This window comes from Haliotis cracherodii, unplaced genomic scaffold, assembly GCF_022045235.1.
Source record: "Haliotis cracherodii isolate W230 unplaced genomic scaffold, xgHalCrac1.p SCAF_10, whole genome shotgun sequence".
Classification (NCBI taxonomy): domain Eukaryota; kingdom Metazoa; phylum Mollusca; class Gastropoda; order Lepetellida; family Haliotidae; genus Haliotis; species Haliotis cracherodii.
The window spans coordinates 367,811-391,992 of NW_027266265.1; the positions used below are offsets into that span (position 1 = coordinate 367,811).

The following is a 24,182-nucleotide window of genomic DNA, read 5'->3' on the forward strand; positions in this document are numbered from 1 at the left end:
GCGGAAATAGACACTGTCCTTCACCTTCAACATATTTTGCGGGAAAATTGACACAGTTATAAAATATTGTGTTCATTTCATATTTAGGGAAGATGACTCTGTGATCCTTTTACTAACCATGGATCCGTCAGAAGTCGAATTTTTGGCCGAGAAGGAGTTGGTCACGATTGTGCCTAACTTTGCGCAAGATAAGATTTATCTGATCAGTGTAAGTAGCACAATGTTTTCATGCAAGTTCTGTTATGGAGTAGACCAAGTGCATGTTATGCCTGGAACAGGTCCAAATTTACTACTCGTGTACCCAGCACCCTATTACCCGACCCTGCCCGGCTACCCGCTGTAGATGTTTAGTGATAGGTACAAACTTTCCGATTTGGAACCTTTTGACCGTAGGCCTGGCGAAATGTATTTAGATACACGTAAAACGATCCGCTCGTGCAAAGGACCATGTAACTGATAGTAGTAAAAAAAAAAGACCTTTTTTAATAGTTTTTTTTATTGTTATAATTTGTCACATGGTCCTGTGGCTCATGCATACACTGAAGTTTTATTCATGAAGTTTTTTCTTTATTCAAACATATAAAAGTCAGAAGGAATGGGTGCATTGTCAGAAAGAAATGGGAACATTAGGCTGGTGACGTATAGTTGTAACCTTAGAGTTTTAGATCATTTTTGTCATTAAACAATAGATCTATATCACATGACAAACCACAGATCCGGGTAGTCCTGTGGGTACCCGCAGCCTACTCAGGATGTAACCGAGTACCCGAGTTACCCGTCCCAGCCCTAGTGCATGTATCAGAAAAATCCAAGCTACCGTTACTGGTCACTGACCCGTTATTGACATTTATTTCATGGTATTTCTGACCTATTCCGTGTTCAAAGTTGATTGTACGAATAGCTTTATTCTTTGAGAAACTATGAGCAAATGCGCTTATTTCTGTCTGTGGAATAAGGTTCAGTTTATTTCTGTTATAACGCTACAATAGGGAATCAAAACAATGGAAATGGAACTTTCCCGTCGTCTTGCTGTACCAGTTATCTCCATAGTCTTAACACAGGTGCCACGGGATCAAGTGCACCGCTTCAGTTATACAAATTACATTTTCCAGTATCTCGCATATCACGCTAAATTTTTTTATTCATCAAAATACCAAAGTACTTTTCTGGTTTGAAAGACTACTAACTTACGTCGGGGCCCAGTGGCTATGATAGATCCTGAAGGCTTGAAAGCACCACAGAGCTCCACCCTATGGCACGCTCAAACAAAATCACAGTCCCCTTGTCCTGGGGATGTTTTTTGCCTCTTTTTTTTATGGTCTGTTTTAAGCTACCGTATTCAGCGTAATAAGCATGCAGGGCGCTCTCGAAATTAAAAATAGGGGGCTATTATTTTTATTTTCATGAAAAAAAGATAAATTTGAATGATAAATTTTGTGGTTTATGCTGACAGCCTGAAATGTTTATGTACGACAGAGATATTTTTTCTAGAATTTAATTGCCCATAATTAAGGGTGCATATAACACACGTGTGCGTATTGTACAGTCTGCGAGTAAGTCTTGTGAACATTGATCAATTGGAAGGGGGGCTAATTAGGATTGTTAACTAGCCAATATATTAGCTAATACCGCCGTGGGCGCTTATTAGAGCAAGGGGCTTATTACGTCGAATACGGTATTTCCTTTTTTCAAAGTTAGACTTTTAGACTTATCCTATCTCACACTATGCATTTCTTCTTATTCTTCAATCTTGGTGTGGAAATGTCCTAGAACAAAGTTTCCAGCTTAAAAACACAGCACTCACCCAAACACATCCCATACATCCCCACTGGGATCATGGTTCATGCACCACTAAAATCCCGTGCGATACGACCCCAGCGACTTGATCACCTGACATATCTAGCAGCCTCATTCTCAATTTTTGTGAAGCAGTTATGATTAAGTATGCCCTAAAGTATTTATATCTGCAAAGTTCCTATGTAGAGTTGACTTGCCTTGTCAGTAATCTCCTGTCCTGTTGTTATGGGCTGTCCATGGTGTCCTGTTTGATTGTAGGGAGACGTCGGACCCTTCGTCCCAAGCATCCCCCTCCAAGTGCCACTGTGGATGGCAGTCAACTTGAAGCAGCGTCAGAAATGCAGAATCGTGCCCCCGGAATGGATGGATATAGGTTGGTATTAACCATCTGTAATAACAGCAATGACTGTCGACTTGTATGGATCTGTCCAGTCAAAGTGTTTACGCTTACATGAACTTCATGAAAATAGTATCTCGTATCTGAGATATAATGTTTAGGAATTATGCAAGTCGTTCATTTTCACTGTCACAGGAGTGTAGTATTTAAAAAACCCACATCGTATCCCTTCTGCGAATTCAGGTGAATAAACAGATATTACAAACTTGGTTAATAAAAGTATGAAATATGATATAAAACATCTTAGACATGATGAGTTATCATTTAAAATGTGTTTCCTGCTCTCCAAGGCATTGTTTTATATGCAGAGATTAAGATTATGTGTATTTTCTTGTAAACTAAGCAGGAAATAGCAATCAGCTGTGCAATGGACAGAAGAAATTGTGTCTGAAATTATTATTTTATCAGGAATAATATATACGAATATTGTGTTATTTTAGTTGCAGCTTCTGCTATATATGTATATATATATACTTAAAATTATAAGAACCAAATGTGTAGCACTTTGGTACAGGTGGTATATAGGATATTTGTTTACGTATGGAACAATTTGACCAGTCACCGTAGGCACTTCCCACTATACATGTATTTCAATTGCGAAAACGTTGTTGACATTTAATGTCAAACTGCCTCAAATATGCCTAAAATATCCAATCTCTTGTTCGGATTTGTTGACTGGTATTCCGGTATTACATGGTCGCGGTGATCAGCTGCTAATGTTGTCTGAGATGGGGGGAAAACATTGTGTCATTGGAAAATTGGAGTTTATTAAAAATGTTAGTAAATTTTGGAAGCCATGCTTTACCGCGTACTATAACTGTGTTAAGGCTGTATTGAAGAGCACAATAGCGAGGGAACACTATATGGAACCTGCTGTATGAAGATCAGAGGTTGCATCCTGAGCGAACTTAACTGCCCAATCACATGAAGGTTGTGTTCGTTCTGAGCCAATCAGATGCCATCTTTCTCAAATGATTTGGTTTTAGCTCACCGGGTCTAAATGCCATACTGTGGCGTCCAGCATCCGTACGTCAACAATTCATTCAAACAACTTCTTTTTCTGAACCACCATTTGGAAATTAACAAAATTTGACTGGAAGCATCCCTAGGTGGTTGGGATTCAAAATTGTACAAATGGTTGGCTTGACGCCCCCAAGTGGCTGAGGGGCAGGGCCAAACAGAGTTTAAACCTTGGACACAGTTAAGATCCCTGCCGTAGAACCATATGTACAGTTAGTGAGTATAATGAGAGGAATGCACATACGCTACCAGGACTGGCCCTTCTGTTCATCTGTCCAGCACTCCCAAAGGAGTTAGAACCTTGACCCTAACATGCAAACTGATGTTATCCCCACCCTAAAATAACACATACGTTGTATACATTTGTTTTTTATGAAGAGAATAATATATTTATGCCAATAGGATTCGCCGTGGGGTCCAGCCTTGCTTCTGGAAACTTAGATCCTGGATCATAACATGGAAACGGTTCAGATCTTTATGCTACATTTGTGTCTAGAGAAGTATACATTCATGCTGTCAGATGTGCAATCCACCCATTTTAAATCCTGTCATAGTCAAAATTGCAGTATCATATACATGCACAATGCAAATGTATATTTTGTCAGGATTGAGTAAATATCCATGTGAGTGATACAGGCCCTGTTGGCCTCTTGTAGATATACCATTTTACCATGACAGATAGGATAAGTATTGTAAATATACCATTTTACCATGACAGATAGGATAAGTATTGTAAATATACCATTTTACCATGACAGATAGGATAAGTATTGTAAATATACCATATTACCATGACAGATAGGATAAGTATTGTACAGGGGTGTGAGCATTTTCCCGAAAAAAAGAGGAAAAGTCTAGGGGGGTTCTGGGGGCATGCCCCCCAGAAATGTTTTAAACATTTGATTGCATTTTTTTTAAGCAATTTCGTGCAGTTTGGACAGCTGCGACCATTCACACCAAGTCAATGGCAAAAGTCAAATAAACAAAGATGGCGGATGCAGTAAAATTTTGAAGTTAAATCAGTACTTTTAAAAAATCAGGCATAGCTTCTGCGCACCCGGCTACCTGCCAGGTTTGGGAGCAATACTGCCATAAACTTCACCCCCCAATCCCCCAGACACAAGGACAACTGTCTCAAGCATGCAATGTCTGACCCTTTCCCCATGTTGAAGCACATTGGAAAAAAACCTACTTTGAACTTACTTACCTTTCGTTGAAAAAAAAAAAAAAATCCATTGCAAACATAAGACATTAATACAACATATATCCCTGTGTTATGAGTTTTCCTGTCCCTGAAAAAACATTCATAGTTTTTTCGCTAATCACATGAACAACTGTAAAACATCTCAATCACTTATAGGCTAAAAGAAAACTTTATCTTAAAAACAAGCTGAGTATTTACAATTTCTGTGTGACGCCACACCCCACGTTATAGTGCAAGTATGCTTGATAGAAAACGTATGATGTCCGAAAACCTGTGATGATGCTGACAGCTCTGATCGAAAACAGGACAATCCGCAATGGATATCCGGTTTCCGATAATATTTGTTGGAGTGGTTTGTTGGAGGACTAATGTTTTAAAAAAAGTGATTTTCTGCATTCACATCCCTGATTATAAATATACCATTTTACCATGACAGATAGGATAAGTGTTATAAATATACCATTTTACCATGACAGATAGGATAAGTGTTATGAATATATCATTTTACCATGACAGGTAGGATAAGTGTTATGAATATACCATTTTACCATGACAGATAGGATAAGTGTTATAAATATACCATTTTACCATGACAGGTAGGATAAGTGTTATGAATATACCATTTTACCATGACAGATAGGATAAGTGTTATAAATATACCATTTTACCATGACAGGTAGGATAAGTGTTATGAATATACCATTTTACCATGACAGGGAGGATAAGTGTTATAAATATACCATTTTACCATGACAGATAGGATAAGTGTTATAAATATACCATTTTACCATGACAGGTAGAATAAGTGTTATAAATATACCATTTTACCATGACAGATAGGATAAGTGTTATAAATATACCATTTTACCATGACACATAGGATAAGTATTATAAATAATCTTTTTAGCTTATGTAACTTTTTCTGATAATATGATTTCCTGTTTCAGAAAAGTTAGAAGAAAAGAAACAAGAGGAAATAGATTCCAAGTTCTTCACAGCGATGCCGAGCCGGTTCTACATCGAGGTCACCCAGCTGCTCCTGCAGTGGTGAGAACTGTTTGTTTGTTTGTTTGTTTGTTTGTTTGGCACCACACTCAGCAGTATTCCAGCTATAAGACAGTGGTCTGCAAATGATCGAGCCTGGACCAGACAATCCAGTGATGGCATCATGAGCATCCACACAATTGGGATACGATGACATGCATCAACCAAGTCAGCGAGCCTGACCCCCCGATCCCATTTGTCAACTCTCACGACAAGCATGGGTTGCTGAAGGCCTATTCTACCAAAGATCTTCACGGATCTGGTAATAACAACTTCATCACAGAGAGGGGGAATTCATGGATGTCAACTTTTAAGCTTACTCCTTAGTTCCTGAAACTCTCATATATGTCACTTCTAAATGCCATGGAAAGACTTGATGCTTCAAAACGAATATTAATGAAATACATGTGTAGATATTAGTGGGTCTCCACTGTTTAGCCACAATAATGATAATAATAATAATAAAAATAAAAATAATAATAATCCTTTAAGCTTTTTGCTTAGCAAAGAGGAAGGTTATCATCCTGGACCTCCTCAGCACAGATCATCTTAAATTTGATCAGAAACAGAGGAGATTGTCACAGTTGTAGAGGGAGATTATTCCACTCTGGGGTGGTGGCAGAAGAGAAAGACTGATGGCCATAGTTCACAGTTTTAGTTGATGGATGCATCAAAAGGAGTTTAGATTTCTGGTGTCCCCTGCCGTGATATTGCAGGAATATTGCTAAAAGCGACGTAAAACCATATTCACTCACTATGATACTATCTGGCAACTCGCGTTGTAGCAAATTGTACTTTATGATCAAACAATTGGCATCCTTCCTGAACCCAGATGACGAGGACAGCTTCTTACGCCAGGTTAGAGCCCTCCGCATCTACCTTGAGGCTGCGGCGTCACTTCGACACACCTGCAGGAGACTATTCATCCCTCTAAGGCGGCCACCACGGATGTCTCCTTTACCACAGTCTCCTTTTAGCTCCGCTCGACTGTCCTTCAGGATTGCCTCCTCCAATTCACATGAGACTAGCCGTTGTCTCAACCATGGCCCTGCACAGCAACTGCAGCGTCCGCCGTCATGGAAGGGCCGTCACCGATTTGGACCTTTGGTCCTGCAGCCCAGTACTCTGTGCCCTGCACAAACTGAATCAATGTTGGAATGTCCCTCCTGTGGTCAGTGTTATTCAGGTTTCCAGACTGAGTCCCAGTGGATGATGAAGTGACTCATCTGTAGAGACTCCGGTCTTCAACATCGATGTCGCCACAAGGTGTGGCTGTTCAGCAGTGTCCCAGGACTTTACCTGCTCACCTCTGCTTTGGGCATGTAATATCTCAGTGTCCCAGGACTTTACCTGCTCACCTCTGCTTTGGGCATGTAATATCTCAGTGTCCCAGGACTTTACCTGCTCACCTCTGCTTTGGGCATGTAATATCTCAGTGTCCCAGGACTTTACCTGCTCACCTCTGCTTTGGGCATGTAATATCTCAGTGTCCCAAGACTTTACCTGCTCACCTCTGCTTTGGGCATGTAATATCTCAGTGTCCCAAGCCTTTACCTGCTCACCTCTGCTTTGGGTATGTAATATCTCAGAATTGGTTTGATAATCCTCTTGTGGATGTTGTCGAGCATTCCTCTTCCCACTATAGCACGCTTCAATCACTGTGGACTTGGCTGATAGCTTTGATGGAGCGTTAAGAGATGCCAAGCTGGCTCTCCCTACTGTCCGTCGGCGTAGTGGTGTGGTCTGTCTGTCTGTAGAACTGACTGCCTGGACACACTTCTGGATTGGTTGTGTCATTAAATGAATAGATCTCTATTCTGTGCTACATGGTCGTTCATGTTACGATGTCCTACGTGAAAACACGTAACACCTTATACAGATTTCATGTAGCTATGTCCGACTAGTGTAAGGGGCTCATGTCGCCTGTTATGGTGTTTTAACCCACTCACGAGTTCTTGTCTTTACGACACTAGGCAGTGTTATAACTTATTGTTTGTGTCTCTGTGTCTCCATGGTAATGCTGGGATGTGTTCAGGTGAAATGTCTTTAAAGTTGGAAACATTGTTCAAGCACGTTTTCACATAATGGTCAAAAGAAGAAGAAAGAAATGTATAGCGTGAAATAAGATACGTATATAAACATAAAATTTAATGTAAAATTGATAATATTATTGTTCGAGTCCCTATCAGCCACAGATGAATTGCCTACTGTTGACATTGACTGACAGATTTTTTCAATTAGCCCTGTTTATATCAACAATTATTGGCCAAATACTCGATCTGGCTCTAACATGTAATCAGTGAATGAAGTTAGGAGTGAAGCCTCTATGACTGAAACACTTTCCATTTGACTCCCATGTTAACACATCGATGATGAGTACAAAATATGTTTTTGCTGAAGATGAATAATTTGTATGGAATGAAAATTACAGTTTAAGTTCAGTATAGATTAACTTCTTAATTAGAATGACAATTCTTGGAACAAGCTTTGATTCAAACACTTTCTCGTTTCTCTTCTCCGCTACTGTCAGCCATGTTTCGTGCACTGTGATGACAGTGAGTTTAAGAGTATTTCGGTGAAACGCAGAACATAACGTACGTGACAAAATGTGTTTGGTTGCCGATGCTGTCGGTTCCAACAGCGGCTGTGATTCCAGTCCATGTCACTGTTGTGACAATAGTTACTGCACTCAAATTTGCTTACATTAATTCCAATAATGCCTCATTTTGTTCAGATAGATTTGTCATTTCTTTTTGTAAAAATGTTATTGTGAAGATAGAAGTTTTCTGACAACCCTTTTACAGTGATTGAGACTGACAATAATGGAAGTCAGTGTAAAGTAGGCATTAAATTGTTTTGGGCATTACAAGAATTTTGCAGAGTTCAGTTTTGCGAATTCTAAAACTGCCGGTATTCCTGATGTGTGTTGTAGTGCCACAGATGACATCCCGCGGGCTGACGAAGTCCGGACGTTGATTAAAGATGCCTGGGATCTGAGGATCGCCAAACTCCGCAGCAGTATCGACGTCTTTGTGAAGAGTGACGCCACACATGCTAAGGTGATTCACTGACTGTCCTTATATAGACAGGGCACAGGTGGCCCAGTTGTCTTAGGCGCAGCAATTCGCTGTGCAACGTTGTGTCCCTCAGGCACAAGGAAATCTCTAATTGGGGGTTCTAATCGCAGTTTGACCTTGTTATGTTTTTAGCTTTGTCAGCACCATGCACATAGTGGTGAGTTTCACCAAAGTGGTAAACATCTGAGACCTGCATCACTGAGCCTGCATCACTGAGCCCACTCACTCACTCCTAATATAGACTGTTGACTTAACAGTCTACATAAAGTCAACAGTCTACGTAAAGTCAACAGTCTATGTAGACTTTACGTAGACTGTTGTCTGTACATAGACTGTTGACCTAACATAGACTGTTGTCTGTATGTAGACTGTTGACTTTATGTAGACTGTTGAATTTAAGTAGACTGTTGACTTAACGTAGACTTTACGGAGACTGTTGCCTGTATGAAGACTGTTGACTTAACATAGACTGTTGACTTAACGTAGACTGTTGACTTAATGTAGACTGTTGTCTGTACGTAGACTGTTGACTTAATGTAGACTGTTGTCTGTATGTAGACTGTTGACTTAATGTAGACTGTTGCCTGTATGTAGACTGTTGACTTTACGTAGACTGTTGACTTTGCGTAGACTGATATCTTTACGTAGAATGTTGAGCATATATAGACTGTTGATTTACATAAACAGTTGTCTTTACATCGACTGTTGTCTCAACATAAACAGTTATCTTTACCTAAACTGTTGTCTGTACGTAGACTGTTGTCTTTGCAGTCTTTTCCATGTTTACATAAACTGTTGTCTGTACATAGACTCTTGTCTGTATGTAGACTGTTGTCTGTACTGTTGACCATGTATGGACTGCTGTCCTTTTATGTCCTTCAAGTATGTATTAATAGTCTTCCGATTTACCTGTGAGTGGGACTTGTGACAATCCTGTGGAAAGTTGCCATGAGTTGTTTTGTGTTGAGTTGGACTTCTGTGAAATGTGACATATTTAGCTAACCTGACTGACAGTCAAAGTGTCTGTCATCCACCGTCCTTTGTGCGTCATCCATCTTGCACTGTAAACAAACACTTGTGAGACGCCACTGGACCCGGAGACTGTAAGCTTGTTCTCACCAATGATGATACCTCAATTTGTTCAAGAGCTTTGAATCCTATTTTCACGTCGCTGTAATAACAGCCATATTAAAAAATGCTCTTGTGTCCATTTTTGTTCAAAATTTAAGGAAATTTGGTATGGGTTTAGGTAGGAGGAATCTTAAATTCTCTAAAATCCTACAAAAAGAAAATATTCTCTGGCAGTTGTTTTAAATCCTTACTTTTTATCCTTTGTTGACATTTGAAACTGTTGACTACATACCATGTGACAATCTTCTGCATTTTTCAGTTGAACTTCTTGACATTAATGGAGATTAATGCGGGTCGTCCATTCCTGACCAAAGCCCTGGACCAGATGCACCTCCTCCGCTCCAACCTGACAGGAGGCGGAGTCAGGGCGACACAGGATTGACACAGTGACATTCAGGAGTGCCTTGTGTCCAACCTGACTGGAGGCGGAGTCAAGGCGACACAGGATTGACACAGTGACATTCAGGGGTGCCTTGTGCCCAACCTGACAGGAGGCGGAGTCGGGGCGACACAGGATTGACACAGTGACATTTAGGGGTGCCTTGTGCCCAACCTGACAGGAGGCGGAGTCAGGGCGACACAGGATTGACACAGTGACACACAGGGGTGCTTTGTGCCCAACCTGACAGGAGGCGGAGTCAGGGTGTCACAGGATTGACACTCAGGGTTGCCTCCTGTGCCCAACCTGAAGATGTGTTATCAGCGACACCCGGAACTGATGCTCTGACATTAAGATGGTGTAAAGTGATTCCTATAATGTTACAACTATTTATGGACTGTGGTGCATCAAAACTATTGGCAAATACTTCAATGAAGCCACATTTGTTAAGCAGAAGATTTTCCTCACCATTTCCTCATGAGTTGTCTCCCTTCCACCAGTGAATTATGTGTACATAAAATGGTGTTGTAATGTCCTCTGATGTTGATGTTCTTCAGTACTCCCAGACTGGATGACGGCAGTGGTTTGTTGTAATAGGGGGACAAGTTAGAACAAGACATGACCTCCTTGATTGAGGTGGATTCACCGTCTGCCCAGAGAGTTGAAGGTTGTGGGTTCCATCCCTGACCGCGTCACACCAAGACATTCAATAGATGGTACTTGTTGATACCCTGCCTGGTGCCCTGCATTAGCGGCTAAAATAGGGACTGGTCATCTTGGAGTCAGTATACTGTGACTGAGTGGGTTATTCATGTTAAACTCCGGCATATCTCAGTGGGCTAGCATTATAAAATCGGCATTAGTCCGGACTACTACAAGCAGACAAACACACACACATGCATGCATGTCACTTTATAAGTGCACGCCGCGATATAACTGGAATACTATAAAAGCGGCGTTAAACCCAACTCACTCACTCATTATAAGTGCAATAAATCACGAATGCGACGTTAAAACTCCATTTCACTCCCTGTTAGAAGTTGTCAGTACATTACACACAATGTAGTGTTCATACTGGTTGTCAGCACAAGACACATCAGTGTGACTCGATCCATCAATATGTTCCCACCATCAATCCCTGATCCAGACAATGCTCCCACTATCAATCCCTGATCCAGACAATGCTCCCACTATCAATCCCTGATCCAGACAATGCTCCCACTATCAATCCCTGATCCAGACAATGCTCCCACTATCAATCCCTGATCCAGACAATGCTCCAACTATCAATCCCTGGATCCAGACAATTAGGAGATAAACTTACTGTGTAATTTAATGTAGTCCCACTGTAGAGTAGATACCTCTTTATTTTAATTTTGAACCAAGCGCTTTGAAGAGGGACTACATCAAATTTCAAAACACAGTAGGTTTATCTCCATTCTACCATGACGGCAACAATGCTTTGAAAACGGTGCTCTCTTGCAACGTGTAATAACACCGTTGCACATATCCGCAATCTTTGAACATTCCGAAAAGTGGTCACAGGTAGTTATATATGTGACAATTATCACTAAAGTTCAAGATTAAAAACACCATAGTCGTTGGTAGTTCCTAATAAGTGGTCAAAACACATAGGTTTTCAAAATAAGATGACAAATAACACTCCAGACTTAGTCCAAAGAGAGATGTTTTAATTTCTTCCAAACTGTTGAACACTGTCATTTCTCGGAATTTTTCGAGAGCAGTCATTTCTTGGAAATCAAACATGCCATCATTTCTATTGTAGGGGTGATGGGTTATAGAAAAAGGTTTTAAAATGCTAAATGAATATATTTCTACAACAAACTTTATGAATTAACATTCTATTATACATTTAACATGTGTAAGTGTTATTAGTTAGCAATTACTCCCAGTAAACAATAATAAAATTAAAATAAATGCGTCTCCACACCGAACTTGGATGTGGCAGAACTTGACCTACATCACGGTTACTCACACCTCACAGCTGTCAATGGCTGACAATCTTGTGTTTACATTCTCCGTAACGAGTTATAGAATGAAGCAAGATGACAACCCTGATCTTTGATGTGGTTCAACATTAACATGTAGATTATCTGGGATTGATCAAGTCTGCTGGTACATCCATATGATTACCATTGTGACTGAACAGACGCTTTTTAGGCTGCAGACGAGCCGAATATTTTGAAACGAGGAATCTGCATGGTGTGACCTGTCAATTTCAAGATTTCACGGATCCAAAGCCAGATAGTGACAGAAATAGTGGAACGTTTATGATTTTTGTAATGGTGCGTGTTCTGAAATGAATTTCATCAAGTTTGATAAGCTGTCGCTTCAGTTAGGACATTATTTTCGTGGACTTTCAAAGGGGAGGGTTTTCTGATGGACTTTCAAATCCCCTCCTGCCAAATTCTAACTGTGGTGGTTGACAGAGATGGCATCGAATATCGATCACATAAAAGTTTGGAAACAAGTCATGAGTGAAGTTTTTTTAAACAATTCTTATAATGTTATATTTTACTTTCATTGTGGTTATTTCAATGAGGAAATAGCTTAAATTGTTAAGATTCTGGGCACCACAGAACATTTCTCTAACAGTTTTATTTGTATGCAAAAGATAAGCCTTCGTTAAATCTTTTGATGTCATCATCGAAGTAGTCAGGGTTGCGGCCTAGAACACCCCAAACATCAGATATCAAACTACCGTATTTCCTCTATTTGATGCTACGCCATCTATTAATTTCGCAAGAGCCCTTGACTCGGTGTGTATTAGGAAATAAAGATTTGTTTTACAGTTTATATGGGGGTGATCGATCGACAGCCATTTATTATGAATCGATATGGCCTCGATATGTAGGCTTTCTGTGTATTCATTCACACATTTTTGGTGAAAAGGCTTAATATATTTGAAAGGGGTTTCCATACCAAAAAGGAAACCTCTTTTTAACCAATCAGAATCAAGCATTCATCAATGACATGGTAGAATGCTCCCACTATCAATCCCTGGATCCAGACAATGCTCCCACTATCAATCCCTGGATCCAGGCAATGCTCCCAGTAACAAACCCTGGATCCAGACAATGCTCCCAGTAACAATCCCTGGATCCAGACAATGCTCCCGGTAACAATCCCTGGATCCAGACAATAATACCACTATCAATTCCCATGTGACTGGATCCAGACAATGCTCCCACTATCAATCCCTGGATCCAGACAATGCTCCCACTATCAATCCCTGGATCCAGACAATGCTCCCCACTATCAATTCCCATGTGACTAGATCCAGACAATGCTTCCACTATCAATTCCCATGTGACTGGATCCAGACAATGTTCCCAGAAACAATCCGTGGATCCAGACAATGCTCCCACTATCAATCCCTGGATCCAGACAATCTGGACACTGCAGGATAGTCCTGTTCACTGCAATGTAATCCATTTCATGATCAACAAACACTTTGTACATTAGAAGGATAGTTTTTAATGCTTTTTTTCCAGGAAATGTGACAGGAATGTGGCCTACAGACTACACATCAACACGTTGTAGAAACAATTAGGAAACATACATGGATGTCAGGAGTGACTCGCCACACATCGCTACTGTCTACTACACAGAATCATAAATAAACAACGCCGCAGCCTGGTGCTGCGCCACAGATGTCCACACATTCAAGCTTCAGAATCCCAGTTTCCCTTGCTTCTCATTCCTCCACATGTAATGGGTAATGCATGGACACGCCCATCAGCAACTTGTAGAACTTGTACAGGGAATCAAGTTAATGTTCAAAAATGAATATCTGGTAACATTTGAATAACATTTGAAATTCTACATGGAGACTAAATTTGACTCAAAAATAATATATTGCACAAGTATTTCAAGAAACAAATTTCATTAAAAAAAACTAAGCCTCTTTTTCAATATATAAATAAGACAAAAAGAAAGTGTTTTTCAATTACTTGGAGAAACTTTCAATGACTGTGTTTAATGTTTCAATACCTCGGGATGTAACATTCCACTACATCATGGCTACTTGCTGCAGCTCCTGCAATACTTTTCTTCACATATTGCTCGGAATAACCAATAATACTATTGCATGTTGTACATCTCCCGAAAAGCTGGTAAACTCATTGTAAATAAATAAACAGAAAATACCCCCACTATGTTTATGTTGTCAGTAGTCAGTATCAGCTCATCCCATTTCACCAGCAGTGTGTACACCTCCATGTGTCTGGCTGGGACATTCATCAGCTTCAAGACTTACAACTAACCAGGATTAAAGGTGCTTGCACATGTGCTCTTCCAGTCACAGTAATGACCCACGAAATTCACATGTTACCTGACAACATGGCCAGTCACATGTTATCTATCTTAGCCTAATCAAACAAGGTTTCCAATCACAACAGTCCATATTTCCTTCGTTTCTTGAATAAATTTGTAAAGACATAAACATGATTTACACTGGGGGTGAACCCATAAATAAATTATTTCATTAATCAACTTATTTTTACTTCCTATAATCTGAACAGGTGTGTAGCAATAGTCACTGTCTGAGAATAAGGCGGTGTGTGTTTGTGCAAGTCATCACTGAAAGGGACAGAACTCTGCTAGGACATGAACTGAGACAGCTCAACTATCACATGGTGCCGTAAGGCCGCGGGGAATCACAGATATGTCGATGATGTCATATGTGTCACCCAGACACACACGATGATGCCATAGTTGTCACAGACCTGTACACAGTCTCCCTCCTGCCGTTCAAGAACACTTCCAGCTGTGATATGTCGCAACTTCCACATTTACGTCAGTAACAACAGTTGCTGTGATGAACAAGCAGACATGGCAATGCCATGGTAACTGAGTATTTATCCATTGCTGCCATCAGCGTGGAGTTAGTTTCCATGACGATGAAAGAGAGTGACTGATGAGAAAGATATGAACATTGCTGAATTTGATCCCGTAGAAATTGAGTAGTATTTGACGCTGTTGTCACAATGCTGACAATCACAGAGGCGTGCGTCGCCGCTGATGCCAGCATCACCTGAGGTACTTGAGACACCTCTTCATGTTGTCTATTGCACTCTGAGCCTGGACTCGCTCCCCCTCCCCACGCTGCTTAGCATCCAGCAGACCCTGAAACACACATCAAGCCTGTGAGACACAACCCAAGTCTGTGAGACACACATCAAGTCTTTGAGACACACATCAAGTCTTTGAGACACAGGTCAAGTCTGTGAGACACAGGTCAAGTCTTTGAGACACATGCAAAGTCTATGAAACACACAGGTCAAGTCTGTGAAACACACAGGTCATGTCTGTGAGACACAGGTCAAGTCAATGAAACACAGGTCAAGTCTCTAAGACAAACGCAAAGTCTATGAAACACACAGGTCAAGTCTGTGAGACACACATCAAGTCTGTGAAACACACGTCAAGTCTGGGAAACACACATCAAGCCTGTGAAACACAGGTCAAGTCTGTGAAACACACATCAAGTCTGTGAAACACAGGTCAAGTCTGTGAAACACACGTCAAGTCTGTGAAACACACATCAAGCCTGTGATACACAGGTCAAGTCTGTGAAACACACGTCAAGTCTGTGAAACACACATCAAGTCTGTGAAACACACGTCAAGTCTGTGAAACACACGTCAAGTCTGTGAAACACAGGTCAAGTCTGTGAAACACACAAAGTCTGTGAAACACAGGTCAAGTCTGTGAAACACACATCAAGTCTCTGAAACACAGGTCAAGTCTGTGAAAAAAAAGCGTCAAGTCTGTGAAACAAATATGTCAAGTCTGTGAGACACGTCAAGCCTGTGAAACACATCAAGTCTGTTAAACACGTCAAGCCTGTGAAACAACACACAAAGTCTGTGAAACACACGTCAAGTCTGTGAAACACACGTCAAGTCTGTGAAACACACAGGTCAAGTCTGTGAAACACCCGGTTTAAGTCTGTGAAACAGGTCAAGTCTGTGAAACACACAGGTCAAGTCTGTGAAACACACATCAAGTCTGTGAAACACACAGGTCAAGTCTGTGAAACACACGTCAAGTCTGTGAAACACACACGTCAAGTCTGTGAAACACACATCAAGTCTGTGAAACACACAGGTCAAGTCTGTGAAACACACAGGTCAAGTCTGTGAAACACACAGGTCAAGTCTGTGAAACACAGGTCAAGTCTGTGAAACACACAGGTCAAGTCTGTGAAACACACAGGTCAAGTCTGTGAAACACACAGGTCAAGTCTGTGAAACACACGTCAAGTCTGTGAAACACACAGGTCAAGTCTGTGAAACACACAGGTCAAGTCTGTGAAACACACGTCAAGTCTGTGAAACACACATCAAGTCTGTATAACACACAGGTCAAGTCTGTGAAACACGTCAAGTCTGTGAAACACACAGGTCAAGTCTGTGAAACACACATCAAGTCTGTATAACACACAGGTCAAGTCTGTGAAACACACAGGTCAAGTCTGTGAAACACACAGGTCAAGTCTGTGAAACACACAGGTCAAGTCTGTGAAACACACATCAAGTCTGTGAAACACACAGGTCAAGTCTGTGAAACACACAGGTCAAGTCTGTGAAACACACAGGTCAAGTCTGTGAAACACAGGTCAAGTCTGTGAAACACACAGGTCAAGTCTGTGAAACACACAGGTCAAGTCTGTGAAACACACAGGTCAAGTCTGTGAAACAAACGTCAAGTCTGTGAAACACACAGGTCAAGTCTGTGAAACACACAGGTCAAGTCTGTGAAACACACAGGTCAAGTCTGTGAAACACACGTCAAGTCTGTGAAACACACATCAAGTCTGTATAACACACATCAAGTCTGTGAAACACACAGGTCAAGTCTGTGAAACACACAGGTCAAGTCTGTGAAACACACAGGTCAAGTCTGTGAAACACAGGTCAAGTCTGTGAAACACACAGGTCAAGTCTGTGAAACACACAGGTCAAGTCTGTGAAACACACAGGTCAAGTCTGTGAAACAAACGTCAAGTCTGTGAAACACACAGGTCAAGTCTGTGAAACACACAGGTCAAGTCTGTGAAACACACAGGTCAAGTCTGTGAAACACACGTCAAGTCTGTGAAACACACATCAAGTCTGTATAACACACAGGTCAAGTCTGTGAAACACGTCAAGTCTGTGAAACACACAGGTCAAGTCTGTGAAACACACATCAAGTCTGTATAACACACAGGTCAAGTCTGTGAAACACACAGGTCAAGTCTGTGAAACACACAGGTCAAGTCTGTGAAACTCACACGTCAAGTCTGTGAAACACACATCAAGTCTGTGAAACACACAGGTCAAGTCTGTGAAACACACAGGTCAAGTCTGTGAAACACACAGGTCAAGTCTGTGAAACACAGGTCAAGTCTGTGAAACACACAGGTCAAGTCTGTGAAACACACAGGTCAAGTCTGTGAAACACACAGGTCAAGTCTGTGAAACACACAGGTCAAGTCTGTGAAACACACAGGTCAAGTCTGTGAAACACACGTCAAGTCTGTGAAACACACATCAAGTCTGTATAACACACAGGTCAAGTCTGTGAAACACGTCAAGTCTGTGAAACACACAGGTCAAGTCTGTGAAACACACATCAAGTCTGTATAACACACAGGTCAAGTCTGTGAAACACACAGGTCAAGTCTGTGAAACACACAGGTCAAGTCTGTGAAACACACAGGTCAAGTCTGTGAAACACACAGGTCAAGTCTGTGAAACACACATCAAGTCTGTATAACACACAGGTCAAGTCTGTGAAACACACAGGTCAAGTCTGTGAAACACACAGGTCAAGTCTGTGAAACACACAGGTCAAGTCTGTGAAACACACAGGTCAAGTCTGTGAAACACACAGGTCAAGTCTGTGAAACACACAGGTCAAGTCTGTGAAACACACGTCAAGTCTGTGAAACACACACGTCAAGTCTGTGAAACACACATCAAGTCTGTGAAACACACAGGTCAAGTCTGTGAAACACACAGGTCAAGTCTGTGAAACACACGTCAAGTCTGTGAAACACACGTCAAGTCTGTGAAACACACAGGTCAAGTCTGTGAAACACACAGGTCAAGTCTGTGAAACACACGTCAAGTCTGTGAAACACACAGGTCAAGTCTGTGAAACACACATCAAGTCTGTATAACACACAGGTCAAGTCTGTGAAACAGGTCAAGTCTGTGAAACACACAGGTCAAGTCTGTGAAACACACATCAAGTCTGTATAACACACACGTCAAGTCTGTGAAACACACAGGTCAAGTCTGTGAAACACACGTCAAGTCTGTGAAACACACATCAAATCTGTGAAACACACAGGTCAAGTCTGTGAAACACACAGGTCAAGTCTGTGAAACACACAGGTCAAGTCTGTGAAACACACAAAGTCTGTGAAACACAGGTCAAGTCTGTGAAACACACAGGTCAAGTCTGTGAAACACACAGGTCAAGTCTGTGAAACACACAAAGTCTGTGAAACACACAGGTCAAGTCTGTGAAACACAGGTCAAGTCTGTGAAACACAGGTCAAGTCTGTGAAACACACAGGTCAAGTCTGTGAAACACACAAAGTCTGTGAAACACACAGGTCAAGTCTGTGAAACACACAGGTCAAGTCTGTGAAACACACAAAGTCTGTGAAACACAGGTCAAGTCTGTGAAACACACAGGTCAAGTCTGTGAAACACACAGGTCAAGTCTGTGAAACACACAAAGTCTGTGAAACACAGGTCAAGTCTGTGAAACACACAGGTCAAGTCTGTGAAACACACAGGTCAAGTCTGTGAAACACACAAAGTCTGTGAAACACACAGGTCAAGTCTGTGAAACACACTGGTCAAGTCTGTGAAACACACATCAAGTCTGTGAAACACACAGGTCAAGTCTGTGAAACACACGTCAAGTCTGTGAAACACACAGGTCAAGTCTGTGAAACACCCGGTTTAAGTCTGTGAAACACACATCAAGTCTGTGAAACACACAGGTCAAGTCTGTGAAACACACAGGTCAAGTCTGTGAAACACACACATCAAGTCTTTGAAACACACGTCAAATCTGTGAAACACACACATCAAGACTGTGAAACACACAGGTCTTATCCAGTCAACATTACTGTTCAGACACACAAATTTTTAAAAATAATCAAACAAAATTCACATCATTAAAATGGCTACCTACCGATACTCTATGGCTGAGTCTCTCGGCAGTTCGGTTCAGGTCCATGTTGTCAGCTCGAAGTCGACGGCATCGCTCGGTCAGTATATGGCGCTCCAAGCGCTGCTCTGTAAAAGTACCATCAATGGTCAAAACTAAATAAATCATAGAACACTGAATCTAACCTATTTCATAAATAATGCCCATGCCTACATTCCTCACATCTTACAACCAACATGTAATTCATCATGGAACAAGTAACAAGCTGGACCCACACCACACCACCTCCTTCATATGGAACATGTAACTAGCTGGACCCACACCACACCACCTCCTTCATATGGAACATGTAACTAGCTGGCCCCACACCACCTCCTTCCTACATACGGAACATGTAACTAGCTGGCCCCACACCACACCCCTTCCTACATACGGAACATGTAACTAGCTGGCCCCACACCACCTCCTTCATATGGAACATGTAACTAGCTGGCCCCACACCACCTCCTTCATATGGAACATGTAACTAGCTGGCCCCACACCACCTCCTTCATATGGAACATGTAACTAGCTGGACCCACACCACCTCCTTCCTTCATATGGAACATGTAACTAGCTGGCCCCACACCACACCCCTTCCTACATATGGAACAAGTAACTAGCCGGCCCCACACCACCCTCTACATATGGAACATGTAACTAGCTGGCCCCACACCACCTTCTACATGTGGAACAAGTAACTAGCTGGCCCCACACCACCTTCTACATGTGGAACAAGTAACTAGCTGGCCCCACACCACCTCCTTCTTATGGAACAAGTAACTAGCTGGCCCCACACCACCTTCTACATGTGGAACATGTAACTAGCCGGCCCCACACCACCCTCTACATATGGAACATGTAACTAGCTGGCCCCACACAACCTTCTACATACGGAACAAGTAACTAGCTGGCCCCACACCACCTCCTTCTTATGGAACAAGTAACTAGCTGGCCCCACACCACCTTCTACATGTGGAACAAGTAACTAGCTGGCCCCACACCACCTTCTACATGTGGAACATGTAACTAGCTGGCCCCACACCACCTCCTTCTTATGGAACAAGTAACTAGCTGGCCACACAACTTTATGTTTGTCAGAAGTAACTAGCTGGCCCCACACCCACCTTCTACATATCTTTGATAGGAGTCAATTATGGCTTCAATACCCGGCCAGCGGAACCCTGGATTGGCTCCGTAGTCCGAGATGTCTGTTTCACGTGTAGAACCACTAGATTCACCTGATGCATTGAAGCGTAGTTGTGTTGGACCTTGTGATTGGTCTGTAGGTCTTGAGCTGAAGGACTCCTCCTGCCCTCTGCCCCCTGCAGGAACAACAAGGATATATTACTACAGAGTCTGGGACACTCCCTCCCAGGGATGTGTCAGCAAATCCTGCTGCACAGAACTGGCAATGTGTGAGAAAGACCTGCCCTATAGAAGTGAGAATGCATCAGTAAGACCTGCCCTATAGAAGTGATGATCTATCAGCAAGACCTGCCCTATAGAAGTGATGATGCATCAGTAAGACCTGCCCTATAGAAGTGATGATCTATCAGCAAGACCTGCCCTAAAGAAGTGATGATCTATCAGTAAGACCTGCCCTATAGAAGTGATAATCATCAGTAAGACTTGCCCTATAGAAGTGATGATGCATCAGTAAGACCTGCCCTATAGAAGTGATAATCATCAGTAAGACTTGCTCTATAGAAGTGATAATCATCAGTAAGACCTTCCCTATAGAAGTGATGATGTATCAGTAAGACCTGTCCTATAGAAGTGATGATGCATCAGCAAGACCTGTCCTATAGAAGTGATAATCATCAGTAAGACTTGCCCTATAGAAGTGATGATGCATCAGTAAGACCTGCCCTATAGAAGTGATAATCATCAGTAAGACTTGCTCTATAGAAGTGATAATCATCAGTAAGACCTGTCCTATAGAAGTGATGACGCATCAGCAAGACCTGTCCTATAGAAGTGATAATCATCAGTAAGACTTGCCCTATAGAAGTGATGATGCATCAGTAAGACCTGTCCTATAGAAGTGATAATCATCAGTAAGACTTGCCCTATAGAAGTGATGATGCATCAGTAAGACCTGCCCTATAGAAGTGATAATCATCAGTAAGACTTGCTCTATAGAAGTGATAATCATCAGTAAGACCTTCCCTATAGAAGTGATGATGTATCAGTAAGACCTGCCCTATAGAAGTGATAATCATCAGTAAGATCTGCCCTATAGAAGTGATGATGCATCAGAAAGACTTGCCTTATAGAAGTGATGATCATCAGTAAGACCTGTCCTATAGAAGTGATAATCATCAGAAAGACTTGCCCTACAGAAGTGATGATCTATCAGTAAGACCTGCCCTTTAGAAGTGATGATCTATCAGCAAGATCTGCCCTATAGAAGTGATGGTGCATCAGTAAGACTTGCCCTACAGAAGTGATGATCTATCAGCATGACCTGTCCTATAGAAGTGATGATCTATCAGTAAGACCTGCCCTATAGAAGTGATGATGCATCAGTAAGACTTGCCCTACAGAAGTGATAATCATCAGTAAGACCTGCCCTATAGAAGTGATGATGCATCAGTAAGACCTGCCCTATAGAAGTGATAATCATCAGTAAGACCTGCCCTATAGAAGTGATGATGTATCAGAAAGACCTGCCCTATAGAAGTGATGATGCATCAGTAAGACTTGCCCTATAGAAGTGATGATGCATCAGCAAGACTTGCCCTACAGAAATGATGATCTATCAGTAAGACCTGCCCTATAGAAGTGATGATCTATCAGTAAGATCTGTCCTATAGAAGTGATGATGTATCAGCAAGACCTGCACTATACAAGTGATGATCTATCAGTAAGAGTGAGCGTAATTTATGCCACTTTTAGCAATATTGCAGCAATATCATGGCGGGGGACACCAGAAATAGGCTTCACACATTGTACCCATGTCGGGAATCGAACCCGGGTCTTCGGCTTGACGAGCGAACGCTTTAACCGCTAGGCTACCCGAATGCCCCGTATCAGCAAGACCTGCGCTATAGAAGTAATGATGTATCAGTGCAATCTGCTATTACCTAAACGACTTGCTATTTCTTTTTGTCTTGTTGTTTGGAGAACAGATTCATGAAACTGTTCCGCAAACTCCCTACTGAGCTGGCGATCGCGTGACTCTGGGAACACTACCGCACTCGACTTGACATGGTTGGCTGGTTTTCCGTGTTTCTGGTGACGAGCTTGCAACTGACTTAGAGAAATTTTCATGGGTTCTGATTGGGAGGACATATTTTCCATTTCATCAAATTTCCGTTTCACGCCACAACCTGAAGTTTCTGAAACTGCAGAGAAAAAAACTGGGATTAGGACAACAAAGGTCATTATTAAACATGAACCAAAGCAAAAACTTTAGAATTGAGTGGGGTTTGGCGTTTTGGGTTAGAGTTTTTTGGATCGGGGTTCGGGGTGATGTAACCAGGAGAAAATCTTCATCAGGATATGATGCCTTGTAAAGTTGGTGAATGAGTGAATGTTGGGTTATGACTCGTTCTGTTGTATTCCAGTTACAACCTGCTAACATCCTGGCCCAGGCACCCCAGTGGCTGATGGCAGCGGCAACAAGCCAAGCCACCAGAGAAGGACAGCAGGATCAGCCCACGTCTTAACACAACTTGCCCATCTGAACATGTAACAAGCCACTGCTTGGGGCACACTGTCTTCAAATCACCTGCCTCAGCCATAAACCATCAATCAAAGGACAGAAAACTGTGAAATCTGACAGAAACACGAGTTCACCTGATAAAACGTCGCCATTCATCAGAACACGGTTGTTTTCCTCCAGGACTCCGAGCCTCCTCTGTTTCTCCTGCTCACAAAACGTTCTGATCTGGTCCAACTCTGAAACACAGATAACCTTGACTACAAAACATTCTGATCTGGTCCAACTCTGAAACAAAGATAGCCTTGACTACAAAACGTTCTGATCTGGTCCAACTCTGAAACACAGATAGCCTTGACTACAAAAGGTTCTGATCTGGTCCAACTCTGAAACACAGATAGCCTTGACTACAAAACATTCTGATCTGGTCCAACTCTGAAACACAGATAGCCTTGACTACAAAATCCAACCTGGTCCAACACTCGAGGTACCAGATACCAGGTACTTTGCATGAGAATCTCCAAGCTGTTGTGTGGACAGGGGATCATAGGCTACATTCTAAGGTATCAGGGTATGTTCTAAGTTATCAGGCTAACGTCAAGGTTTCCATATGACCTTCATATATATTTGTAAATATTTTGCACCTTTCTTTCTGTCTCGACCGAGGGGGCCGAGATCCATGTTGTGCAGGAACTGGCACTTGTCTGGGTAGTCGTTGTCATGACACAAGGCGTCGGACTCGGCCAGACTCGGAAGTGGCAAGGGAGAGCAGTTCTCCTCCTCAACCTCCACGGGGCTGATACTGCGCTCGCGATGCAGTTTCCGACGTTTTCGAAGACGTTCATACTGAATGTCTGAAACACAGACATCATCACCAGGTAACTTAGCAACAAAAGTGAATGGAAATAAAGATTAAAACTGGCAAGCCTGGGCAAGGATATTTATTTATTTATTTATTTATTTATATCCTAACATTTGATACTGACAATATGAAAACACACTACCTCTCTCTTCACTACCTAATGTCATGCTTAAAGTAGCTCAAGTAATTGTATATTGCTACAGTCCCAATGATTTGCAGTCATGTTTATCTACTTAATCACCCACACCTCAGTACACCCCTATCTATTCATCTTGGGAATGGTAGTCATTAGTTTGTTCAGCAAGCAGACCTCGACTCGATGCAAGGAGATCCAAGTAGTTCCTGCTAGGTGACCTCGTTGCCTATT

The 24,182-nt window shown here is 41.8% G+C and overlaps 2 protein-coding genes across 3 annotated transcripts in view; one reads left to right on the forward strand and one right to left on the reverse strand.

Moving 5' to 3' along the window:
• Nucleotides 1-51: 51 nt before the first annotated feature.
• LOC139453945 (DNA replication complex GINS protein PSF2-like) lies at nt 52-10,543 on the forward strand. The gene is made up of 5 exons (XM_071235387.1): nt 52-208; nt 2,056-2,170; nt 5,366-5,465; nt 8,395-8,521; nt 9,930-10,543. Exons 1-5 carry the CDS (start codon nt 119-121, stop codon nt 10,050-10,052), a joined length of 555 nt encoding a protein of 184 aa, XP_071091488.1. The 5' UTR covers nt 52-118; the 3' UTR covers nt 10,053-10,543.
• A 3,000-nt stretch (nt 10,544-13,543) lies between these two features.
• The window catches only part of LOC139453946 (genetic suppressor element 1-like), a 104,173-nt gene continuing 93,534 nt past the window's right edge, over nt 13,544-24,182 (reverse strand). Inside the window, exons 11-16 of one of the 2 annotated variants that reach the window (XM_071235389.1) lie at nt 23,598-23,807; nt 23,091-23,192; nt 22,376-22,636; nt 20,528-20,611; nt 19,272-19,375; nt 13,544-15,197 (exon numbers count right to left, since the gene is read on the reverse strand). In XM_071235389.1, coding sequence (XP_071091490.1) covers nt 15,102-15,197; nt 19,272-19,375; nt 20,528-20,611; nt 22,376-22,636; nt 23,091-23,192; nt 23,598-23,807 — 857 coding nt within the window. In that variant the 3' untranslated portion in view covers nt 13,544-15,101. Of the gene's footprint in view, nt 15,198-19,271; nt 19,376-20,413; nt 20,612-22,375; nt 22,637-23,090; nt 23,193-23,597; nt 23,808-24,182 lie in introns of both variants that reach the window. The other variant, XM_071235388.1, reaches the window with a different exon arrangement.